Below are 12,103 nucleotides of genomic sequence, written 5' to 3'. Positions count from 1 at the left end.
AACAAATCTTGAAAATGAAACTGTAAATTCTTCATTTACAGTTTCCACCCTTCAGTTGTTTAATGCTACATATTTTCACTTTCAAAAAGAGAACAGACCAATTACAGTCTGTGACATATGTTCCAAACCAAATTAAAGCAAATTAAATGTCAGTTTTCTCACTGTAGAAATTTTAAAATTAATTGGCAGCCAGATGAAGGATTACCCGCTGAAAACAAGACATTAAGGGCAAAATTGTGAGCTTTCCATACAGCACCTCAATTATGGTTTTAATTTTTAAAAAATATTTTCCTAAATCAGAAAAATAAATACATCTAATTAAATAAATCTAACATTTATCTCACACCCAGGTGTACACATTTTTCATTTTCATGCAATTTATGAAGTCAAAGATTTAACAGCATTAAAATTCTATTCAAAATACAATTTCAAATCCTCACAGACTAGGTGAAGTAAGCAAGTGAAATGCGATAATGGAACTTCTTCCAGTAAACCATGGTCGGTATTTCCCACATGAAGACACACCTGTGTTTGCTTTCAGATCATTAACGCAGTGTAGGGATCTCCTGGAACAGTGAGCCTCTGTAATAAGGGTGATTGCAGACGTGGAGAACTAGAAGCCTGAAATGTGATTATGTTCCAGATAACGAGCAGTTGGCTCGATCGGGGACAAACTGCCTGGAGAACCTGGTCATTCTGAATGGGGAGAAGTTCAGCCCAGAGGTTTGGGAGCACACCTGTCTCTGTATGCTGGACATCTTCCACAACACCAGCCCCCATGTGTAAGTGCCAGCCCCTGCCTTGATATTGTAAAGCTGTTCTCCTGAAGGGCTCCTCAGGGCCCGCTGGGGGGGACTCACCAGGGTCCCCCCTTGTGGAAACACAGTGCATGAGAAAACCTGTGCAGAACACATGAGACAGAAAACTTCTCCCCTTTTATTAAGATTTAAAATGACAGGTGTGACACTTAAACAGGTACAGTAGCACTTACAGTAGGGCTGGCAATCGCCAAATCCAGTTCTGATCCAGCCATGTCATTTCCTCTGTCTAGCTTGCTAACGTGGAGACCTGCTAGCCAGGAAGAGGACACTGGCGAGAAACACATGGTATGTGATTAGATTCAATTCATTCTGATTGGGTCTGCTTTATGAAAGTTAAGAGTGGACCTTAAGATTCACATGGAGGACACTGAATGGTCTAGCCCCCAGTTATCTTCAAGACTGTTTGAACACTATTTGAGTGTTCTTCAGCATAATCTCACATTAGGTGTTAAAGACCAGACTCCCCACAATGGATTTACAGCATCACTGTGGTGCTACACACTAGAAGGCTCAGTCTGTGGAGCTCACCATCCTCATCCATTAGAGACTGACCATCTAACGTTTTTAAAAGACCAGTCTTTCATTTTCCTTTTCAACATATGCCGTTCTTTAGATTTCTTTATTTTTTCTTTTTACTTAAGCTACATGTGTGCTGTTGTGCAGTGCTTTGAGTTTCTAGGTCAGTGCTCATGAAGTTGTACTACTTTTATTATTCAATAATAAAAGTGTTTAATGTTAAAGGATGTGGAAGTGGACTCTCATTCTCAAAGCAGCTACGAAAGGAATCTTTCTGATAGAGGTCAGAGCCAAGTGTCCAATGCCAGTGATGAGACCTGGAAAGGAAAATCCTATGCTAGTAAGTTGTTTGGGGTTTGTCTTTCCCTTTTTTTTTTGCATCTTTTAAAATAGCGGATTTTGTTCCGAAAAGGTCCAGCCTTCAAGGAGAAGCATGGATTGTGCAATGCGACGAAATATGAAACCACGTTTTACAGCAATTTTAATAATAATAATTCTATTGTTATCAGGCTATTGACCTACCTCATAGCTCTTGTTTTATTCCTTTACTGTCAATACTAACCTAATATGCAGCTTTTTCTCCAAATAACCAGGGTCTTTTTTTCTTGATTTCAATACTTAAAATCCACTTTTCGTGCAGCCATTTGCTATTTCCTCACACAAGATTACCACTGTAGAGTGCATTGCCTTTATGCAGTATTTTATGAAGAAATGTTAACTGTGCTCTTCTTGTGAGTTTTTATTGACCACTGTTGTGCATGCTACTAGACTTTTAAGGAATGCATCACATGCGAGCAATCATTTTTCTTTTGTAGCGGTAGCTTAGAATATTCCCTTAGTTGGGGGGATCTATATCTGACTCTTTCACCTTGAGTTAATAATTGGAAATATGCACACAGTGTTGTTGGAAAATAAATGTTAGTGTATATATCAGCTCTGTGCCTTATTGTGGCAGTTTGGGACATGAAGATGAAGGGATTACAGTAGCGCCCAGCCTGATACTAGCGTTTGTTTTCTAGCTGTTGTAAATAGGCACACTGGGTGTCAATGTATTAATTATATCATTAGCGACAGTTTCTGTGTACATTCTCACATGGGTATAATTAGTTGTTTCTTTGGCATATTAAGGGCTAGCACAGTGATAGTGGTTGTTGCGATTTTGTAGCAGTCACAAGATTTACAATGACAGTCTTGTTGATTGTTAATCTTGAAAAATTTATTTTTCATATCTGTTAGAAATAGCAGACCAGAAGCTGTTTGCGTGCCTGCTCATCAAGTGTGTGGTGCAGTTGGAGCTCATTCAGACGATTGACAACATCGTTTTCTACCCGGCCACCAGCAAGAAAGAGGATGCGGACAACATGACTGCTGCTCAGGTAAAGGAGGGGGCGGCTCTGCGGTAGAGGGAGGGGCACTTTCTCAGAAAGGTTTCAGTGTGGCCCTGAGCTCTTGTGCATCAGGATTTCCTCATCCCTGAGATCCCATGTGTCTTCTCCTTTGCATCTGAGCAGCTCTAAGCTTCTTTGCCTTGTTTAACCCTTAATAGCAGTGTCCACCCCAGTGCCCCATCATGGAGACTGTGCACTGGGGTGTAGGAGGTGCAGATGAGGTGTTAAGCCAAGATCCCGACTCCTTACTCATTAAAGGTCCTGTGGCCCTGTTTGTAACAGTTAAACCCAGTGTCCTGACTGCATTCATGGGATCTCTTTCTCTTGCCTATCTGAGTTTGCCTAGTAAACCAGTTTACTAGGAAACCTCTCACTTCTCCACCTGATGTAGCATGTTCCTCAGGTGACTGCTACTCCTCAGTGCTGGATGAAGTGGTCATCTCCAATCTTTTTCAATTTCGGAATCCTCTGGGTCAAAAAGCACAATATGATTTATCAATAAATAACAAAAGTGATTAGAATTATTTTGATTTAGGTCTTTTTTAGTCTGTTTTTGTCCTGTCGTTCAGAACATTCTTCCTAAGGTCAGGTTAGGCAGTCGGTCCCAGTCCTTACAGGTTCTGTGGTTTTGTTCCTTCCACCCCTGATCTTAATATGTAATTAATTTAATTATTTGGTAAGAAGTCAGATCATATTTTTAGGTCTTCAACAGTTACTAATTAAAATGTAACTGCAAAATTTGACTTTTGGTATTTGAAATAATATAATAGTGGTTTGTTTTGAAGCAAAGCATTCAAGGCCTCATTTTCTACCCAGTCTCAAACTCATTAATACCTGAAAACAAAATGTAGTTAAGCAAATACTGTAGGTAAACAAAAGAGTTTAATAAGTAGTGATTAAAGTAATTGAAATGGAATGGACCCCAAAATATAGTTGAAAATCAGGAGTAAGAGACCAAACTTTAATTTATTATGGGAAGTCTTACAAATTTCAAACAATCAAAATTCCAGTTATAAGCAAGACATGTGAGCGATAGGTTTTGTCCATTTTAAAATGATTATTAAAGTGCCAGATTTAAAATTGCTCCCATTTATCTACAGATGCAAATCTAGACAGCACTGTACTGGAAAAGACAAGTGAGAAATTCTGTATTTATGAAACAGCCTTTGTAAACTTTGGCTTGGCTGGTTGGCCTGGATCCTTTACTAAACCACTCACAAGGACAGTTGGGTGTTCAGTGAGCTTTGAAGTCGCCAACAGAAATATCACAGCTCCGTAGGCGAACTTGCGCACCCAAGACTGTTTGACCTGGAGGGTGCCTGTGCCTGTGTCTGGGACTGTATCGGCCGTGCCTTAGTCATCCCGGCGGCTGGCTCTGTGTTTCAGAGGGATGCTCTGGATGAGGGAGCTCCGGAGGAGGTGGAAAGCCAGGGGATGTACAGATACATGTCCTCTCCGCACCTCTTCAAGCTGCTGGACTGCCTGCTGGAATCCCATTCTTTCGCCAAGGCGTTCAACTCCAACAACGAGCAGAGGACTGCTCTTTGGAGAGCAGGTGGGAGATTGAAATTGGCGGAAGCCTATCTGTGCAGATTATCGTCTCCATCCAACTCCAGCCCACTCGCCCAACGGGTTTCGAAGAGCTCTGTAAATCCTGTTTTTGGCCCTAGAAGAAGAGTTATCCTTCATGATTATTTGACTTGTATTCATGGGTGCCTGTAGTGATTGGACTTTACAGAACCCATCACAGAGTTTGTGTATGGTACTCTGTGCGCGGTTTTCCATCTCATTCTGTCAAGGCCTAGGTGTACGTTCATCACATGGAGCTGAAGCAGTTCCATCGATAGATCTCAGTGATGTAAATAACCGTGGTCCTACCTTTTCTCCTTCAAGGGCCAGGTACTATTTTCCTGTATTGAGTGAGTCATGTTTTCAGAAAACAAAACTATTAAAACTATACAAAAAATAGAAAAAACAAAACATATAGAAATATTTTGTACTGAGGACAGGATTATGGATGTGAGTCATTTAATGGGAACGCTGTGTAGGATTTTAATTAATGGCAGATAGCAGATTAAATGCGGTGAGAGTTGCTCAGCTTCTTCTACTGCCTGGTGCTTTGCAGTACAAAGTTTGTGCAGGCAAATGTTTTTGTGGGTGGGTAAGTTGGAGCTGCACATATCTCCCGAGTGGGACAGCGGCTGAGTCCGTCCATCCATTTTCTAACCGCTTAAATCATTTCATGGTAGTGAGGGAACCGGAGCCTTTCCCGGCAATCAGCAGGTGCAGGGCAGGATACGCCCTGGGCGAGACGCCAGTCCTTCCCAGGGGGCACATGGACACACACACTCACACCAGGGCCAATTTTCCCAGAAGCCAATTAGCCCACCGGTATGTCATTGGACTGTGTGAGAAAACTTGAGCACCTAGAGCAAAGCCATGTGAAATCGGCGACAACATCAAAACTCCACACATACAGCACCCCAGGTCTGGAATTGATCCCAGGGCCCCTGCTCAGTGAGGCAGCAGTGATAACCACCGTGCCACCCGGGAGCTGAGGTCACTGGGTCTGTGCATGATAAAAATGACGGGTGGTCCCAAAAAAAGATTGACATGCTCTGCACAAGATTGCAAGAACTTAATAATGAAGTCTGGATGCACCCTTAGTGTTGAATGTAATGAAGTAATAGGCACTGCAGGTAAGGTCTGCAAATATTTATAAATTTAGAGTATATATATATAACCAGGAGTAAATAAAACACTAACTTGGAATTTTACTGTCTCTGGCCCAAACCAAACATCTCTCATATTTTTTTAGCAGATCTCTACATACCAAGGCTTCCTGGTGGGCTGTACAGAAAAACAAAAAGCTAGTTTGAGCTCCTGAGTTTGACCTCTCCTGTTATTAGCCAATAATTAGGGTCGACACATTATTCTCAGTGTTTTTAATCAGTATCCTTCTGAAGCTCTGTGTAAGAACCACAGCTCTGCAGTTGTCTGAGAAGGGACACATGACCCATTACTATGGGCTCCAGGAATGTGCTCTGTAATGTTCTTGAATGTGGACAAGCAGGAGGGGAAGTCACTGCAGCTAAGGATCTGCGCCTGTGGATGGAAGGTTGCTAGTTCGTATCCCGCAGCCGGCAGAAGAGTCCTGCTCCGTTGGGCCCCTGTGCAAGGCCCTTAATCCCAGATGCTCCAGGGCCGCCGTATAAATGGCTGACCCTGCGCTCTGACCCCAAGCTCTTCTCCCTGTCTGTGTGTCTCATGGACAGCAAGTTGGGGTATGCGAAAAGACAAAATTCCTGATACAAGAAATTGTATATGGTCAATAAAGTGATCTAATACTGCAACAAGCTTTCAGTCACTCATCAGCTCACCAGCAGTTTTCCCTGCAAAACCAACTATTCTGCTGAAGTGCAACAGTTCCCAATCTGCTTTTAGCTGTTTTTAGCTTTTTATTTTTTATTTTTTTGCAGGATTCAAGGGGAAATCAAAGCCCAATCTGTTGAAACAGGAGACCAGCAGCTTGGCCTGCTGTTTGCGCATTCTGTTCAGAATGTACATGGATGACAAGCTGAAGGATTCCTGGAGTGCCATACAGGCGCGACTCCTTCGGTGAGTCTGGAAACTGGAGTACTACAGAAATGGAGATTTATTCACTGAAGCCTATAACCAGTCAGTGTCTGTTGTTCAAATGCACTTAGCTCAAGGACAGCTTTTGATTGAAAAAAATTATCCAATATGTACCTACTGTATTGTTCATCTTTGCTACCTTTTCATGTTTTTTTTTCACTTAAGATTATTGCCAATTATTCATCCATCTGGAATCCGTATGGATTTTCTAATCCATAGTAACATGAAGAGTTAATCCAAGTGATGTTTACATTGATCTTCTAATCATTCAAATTTTGTTGCGTCATTTCTGGACCCAAAATTACCCCTCATGCTCTAATCAGTGGTCTTGTTCAAAGAGTGGCAGCCAGTTGATCGTGGGGCACTCTCAGATACAGACACAAATATGCACATACTCGCACCAGGACCAATTTTCCCAGAAGCCAATGAACCAACCAGTAATTCTTCGGACTGTGGGAGAAAACCAGGGCACCCGGAGGAAACCCGTACAAATACAGGGAAAATATACAAACTCCACATAGATAGCACCCCAGGAATTGAACCCAGGGCAGCGATACTGGCCACCGTGCCACCCTGTTGCCATGTTATGGCTCAGATTCGGTCATCTGAGGGTTGACGAAGAGTTGAGTGGATTCAAAGTCAGCCAGTCTGGGCTACTTGGTTGCCAGATTCTTGCGGGCTATTAGCATGATTAGGCTGACAGCGACTCCTGCACTGTAGAATCATGGAGTGATGATAATAAGCAAGGGATTCATGCATCTGTTGTATAGCAGTCCCATACTGATATATAAAGCAAGCAGAATAACATGATTGTCAGTTCCTTGTTTTAAAGGTTTTGCCTGCATTCTTATGTGTCTGTAACACTGAGAAATAGTTTCTTTGGTTAAAAACCTGTCTGGTGTTTTGTCAGCTTGTGCTCTGAGCTGTGTCTTGCAAAATTGAATTTCAGATGCTTGTACACCAATCGGGGTTTGTATGAATTGATGTGTTTTATTGCTTTTACAGAGCTAGAACTGAAAGTGTAAACCTCATATAGCTCTGGGTTAAAGAGGCTTACCTCAACTTTGTCTCCTCAGGGTGTGCAGCGAAGCTCTAGCGTACTTCATCACCCTGACTTCAGAGAGCCACCGAGAGGCCTGGACAAGCCTACTGCTCCTCCTCCTCACCAAGACACTGAAGCTCAACGATGACAAGGTAGCCCTTCCTGCCTCAGGCTCTCTCCCACTCGAGTGACATGAAATGTTAGTGTCAGAACCCATTATCATGGCTGTAGTGTATGTCAGCCTCTCAGCGTCATATATAGATCCAGTAACTACACTACCCTGGCGTCTGATCTTGTTAAGCGTCAGGAGTTCAGCAGTTCTGGACTCAGCGCTTGAGTGTGATGAGTTCCCAGGAATGTTGAATTCCTTATGGTGAAGCAGTAGGTGTCACACTTCCCTTGTGGTATAGAAAACCCAATCAGTAGTAGGTGTTGATCTTCTGAGTAAGATGGCAATGTACTGTCTGCTTTGTGAATGTTAGAGATCACAGATGTGGCAGATTCCTGAGGGCAGAGGTTTTCAGCCTGTTGTCAAGGTTCCAAAAAGTGGTTATAGAAATGGCCACTCCCACAACGAAGAGGACTTATTCTCACTGGGACATCTTGATGGCCACAGTTGGTAAATAATGACTGTGGACTATTACCTTCCATAGTCTAGCTGTAGCAATACTAGACAAACAGAAGTTTTTGATTAATATTAAATCAAATATGATTAAGGAAAAACAGTTTCTGCTTGTCTATTCCTTATAGTTTATTATATTTATAGTCTGCTTAATGAATGTGTTGAAGTGGCAGACTTACTATGTTGTGAAAAGTCAGCAGGCTGGGCCCCAAGAGGTGTGCACAGGGAAGTGTTTTTATGAAGTGAGTAACAAAACTAGTTACTGTTATATATCCCCCTTCACTTTGATTTAAAAATGTCTGGACAGAGGAAACACTGTGACATTAGGGAGAGGAAAAAGGTTCTTTTTAGAGAGAAATTTCAGAAAAAATGTTGTATGCAATGCAGGCATGTGAGGGATTTTTCACTGCTTCATCTGGATGTCCTGACCGTTCTGTGTTTTTTTTTCTTTTTGTTCTTCGAACCGTTAGTTCAGAGATCACGCCTCCTGCTACTACCCTTACCTGTGCGAGATCATGCAGTTCGACCTGATCCCCGAGCTCAGAGTGGTTCTGCGACGCTTCTTCCTGCGGATCGGGTCCGTCTTTAAGATCTCCAGCGCCGAGGGGCAGCTGAGGCTGGCGGGGGACACGGAGCCAGGGAGAGTGGCACCTGCCCCAGGAGTGTAAGGGACACCCGCCCGGAGCCTCCCATCGAAGGGGTGAGGCGTCTCTGAAGCCCAGACCCAGCTCCCACCTCCCCCTGTACCAAAGTACTCCGCAGCCTGAGACTGAGCAGAAACCGCTTCGAATGCTCGTATTAAGTCAATGAAAAGAATAATTTATTAATGATATTACAACCCATACGGCAGCATTGATCTTTTTTTTTTAGTGTGATACAAAGATATAAAATGTAAAATAAAATTCCAAAATATTATTTTCCCTCTTTATGGAATACTGTTAAACCTTTATGCCTGAAAGTTATGTGTAGTGTGCAGAGAGCTATTTAAAACCAGTGCCTATAATTTTAAAAATAATCCCATACCATGGCCCAGTTGAAGTGCAGCACTGCAACTTCATTAGCAGTTGTTGTTGTCACACACTATCTATCAGCTCTGAATCTGGGGTCTCCTAGTCTCGCTGTGAAACCGAATGTCTTGTATATTAGATTCCTCTTGAATTCCAAATAAAAAAGTTTTGTCCTGGCGAGTGGACTGCAGAATCAATTCTCTTGGAATTTGTTTGACTATATGTGGAACTAGGCTTTGCTACAGAAGACAAAGGATTTGAGGTTTTTTGATGGGCATCGTTCTGGGCCCATGAGTATGATTTGAAAGAGAGGAATTTTGCCCTGTCATTTTAGAAAATCCTACTTCAGATAGTGACGGTCTCTTTGTTTATGACACAGATTCATGATTTAAAATATTTCTGTTTTACATGTGCTGTTCTTTGGCTTCCTGTTTCCTTGTTTGTGGTTGTCCACAACTAGTTTTTTTGCTTTTGGTTTGGAAGCAACACTGTATATCCTACATAGAAGAGGCCCTGTCTTTGGTGCTTGGTTTTGTGCTCCTTTTCTTGTCTTGCAAACTTGTAAGATGTTTGTACTTGCAAACATGTTACGCTTAACTTTGTTACTGATGGTAATTCAAACACAGATCTTCTACATATGAGTTATTTTAAAGTAGCGTTTTTTTAACTCATTACACATTGAAATGGATTTTCCTACAGCAAAAGGTGAACACTGGGGAGTTTAAAGTTTTTTACACCCTGTTTAATTTTTTGTCAATTTTTTACCACCTCTTCCTAAGGCATTTGTCTCTCCTAGATGGTAGTCATGCCTGTAAATCTAATTGGCATCAAATATATCATTTTTACATAAACAAAATAATCGAAAAGTTTAAATGTGATGAGCAAATGTAGGTAGTGTTTTTTTTTCCAGTTCCTACAAGCCTTATACTTCAGATGTTAAGGAAGATTGTTGTCTTTGTTAATAATGTGAAAGGCCTAAAACCTGACAAAAGCATAAAATTCTTAAAGCTTGTGTATTCTCACTGTCTGCTTTCTCTGTCCTGGCATTAGTGAGCATCGCTTTCTCGGTCAGGAGCTTGTCCTCTCTCAGGTCACGTCCATGCCGAGCTCTTCTGTCATCTTGAGGTAGAAACAAGCTCGACTGCGTTTTTGAACAGAGACTAAATTGTAAAAGCTGACATGTAGGCAGGGTGAATATTTTACCTCTTTCTGTGAGGTACACAATTAAGCTTTAAAATTAAATTTCATTTTCTTGAGCATTGTATGGTATCATGAGTACCCTAGTCCACCAGATACCAAAAGTCCGAGATGCATCTGCTACAGCACAACTTCTGAAACCTTTTGGCAGCTTTGAGGTTTACGTTATGAACTTTATTAGTTTCTTGCATTTATGCAGTGCTGGTCATCTCTGAGGATCTCAGAGTGCCCCACGTATAAGTGGAGCCAACTTGATCCACCACTGAAGAGTAGCACACTCCTGACTTGCAGGCAGCGGTGAATTCATCTGGCTGTCACAAAGGGAACCATTGTGTTTTATTGAATTTGTTTTTTGACCATCAAGGGAGGTTTAAATCGTTACATTCCAAAATCCTGTCTGGGGTTCACCTGGTCTTTGGTCAGGCAGGACAGGGGTGCTTTCCCAGTATATTCAACTAAGGTTTTCAAACATAATTCAGATTTTAGTTTTTGAACAAGCCCTCTTTGTGAGCAAGCACATGGGTATGTATTTTTGGCATTTAGACAAGCAGCTTAAGCATATATGTTCATTAAAAGTGAAACATCATCCAGGGGGATGATTTAAATCAAATGATTTAAACCATTCAAAGTGTCTGTTAACTTGCAGACTGTCACAAGTTTCCAGCGTGCTGCTGCAGCGATCCTCAAATAGACATTATATGTCGTATAACACCATCAGTTTTGTTTTTTGATCCAGTCAGCACAAGTTCATGTATTTTGAAGTTTGTGTTCATGTACGTGTTATAGCCGAGCTACTCGTCTTTGGCAGGATCCTTGTAGGTCTGTGTGAAATTTCATTAAAAACCTTTTAAAGCAAAAAAGTGACAATTTTTGTTTTGTGAAGGCAAGTGAGTGGAATTTCTTAAGATCCCACCCTCCACTCAAAGTGAGCATATACACTGCTCTGTCAGCTCCTCTCCACAAAGGGATGTTAAGAATCATTCAAATGCATTTTACGTATACTGTATAGCTTAAGTTCTTCATTTTTCTTATGCACAACCACGCTCCAGTACATGATCAAATCTAACCTAAATTGACAGATGTTAGCTTTGTGATGCTAAAAAAATTTTTTTTTCTCCTGCCCCCTGCAGTGTGCTGCCAAAATAAGTTTATAGAATACAGATGATCGGTATGGTCATACGACCAGCTAAGGTAAATTTAGTTACTGCTCATCACATCCATTTGAGCATGGGCAGTAATGGCTTTGCCTTCAGGGTCTTGGGTTTGATGAAGATGAAGTAAAAGACTGACTATCATTAAACTTCTACTGTACATTGATGTTCAATTAGCGATGCCTTACTAGCCAGATACTATTGTGAAACTTAGAACAGTTTTAAGTATAGTTTTTTTTTCAGGTACGTGAGATTTATTTTGGCTCACATGCAATACAGTGCTTAATGCATCTACAGTCAGCTGTTTAAAGAATGTAAAAAGATAAGTAAATCAAAGTGTTAAATGACCGTTATCACTATACAAAAGGTAAGTTTGCATGCCATGGAACATTCAATAGCTCCCCCAGTACTGCTTGTGAGCCACTCAGGCCACAGACTGAATCACTTGCTGTGATTTAAACTGAACAGTGCGAGTTGGAAATGTAGCAGTAACAAAATGGGCAGAATGACCTGTATATTAAAAGAACTATGAGGTTAAAAGATTCTTGGCATAAAAAGGTTGAGTAACACTGATGTAATACATGTATAAGTCCTACAGTTTAAAATAATGAAGACTTAGTTGTGTATTATTTGCAGTGAAAGTAATAAAATCCATGATGAGCTCTGGTGGGATCAAACACCAAAACATAAGTTTTTTTTTTACTTATTAAAAAAAAAAAAGGC

The 12,103-nt window shown here is 41.2% G+C and overlaps 1 protein-coding gene across 1 annotated transcript in view; it reads left to right on the top strand.

Moving 5' to 3' along the window:
- The window catches only part of arfgef2 (ARF guanine nucleotide exchange factor 2), a 40,832-nt gene extending 31,622 nt beyond the window's left edge, over positions 1-9,210 (top strand). The window contains exons 32-39 of the mRNA XM_088937661.1: positions 644-782; positions 1,052-1,106; positions 1,563-1,677; positions 2,574-2,713; positions 4,112-4,280; positions 6,205-6,343; positions 7,438-7,555; positions 8,496-9,210. Of these exons, the coding sequence (XP_088793787.1) occupies positions 644-782; positions 1,052-1,106; positions 1,563-1,677; positions 2,574-2,713; positions 4,112-4,280; positions 6,205-6,343; positions 7,438-7,555; positions 8,496-8,693 (1,073 nt within the window). The 3' untranslated portion in view covers positions 8,694-9,210. The remainder of the gene's footprint in view (positions 1-643; positions 783-1,051; positions 1,107-1,562; positions 1,678-2,573; positions 2,714-4,111; positions 4,281-6,204; positions 6,344-7,437; positions 7,556-8,495) is intronic.
- The last annotated feature ends 2,893 nt before the right edge of the window (positions 9,211-12,103 follow it).

The sequence above is a fragment of the Atractosteus spatula genome, chromosome 19, assembly GCF_055471065.1.
Source record: "Atractosteus spatula isolate fAtrSpa1 chromosome 19, fAtrSpa1.hap1, whole genome shotgun sequence".
In the NCBI taxonomy this organism is placed as follows: domain Eukaryota; kingdom Metazoa; phylum Chordata; class Actinopteri; order Semionotiformes; family Lepisosteidae; genus Atractosteus; species Atractosteus spatula.
This window is presented reverse-complemented; position numbering and strand designations above follow the sequence as displayed.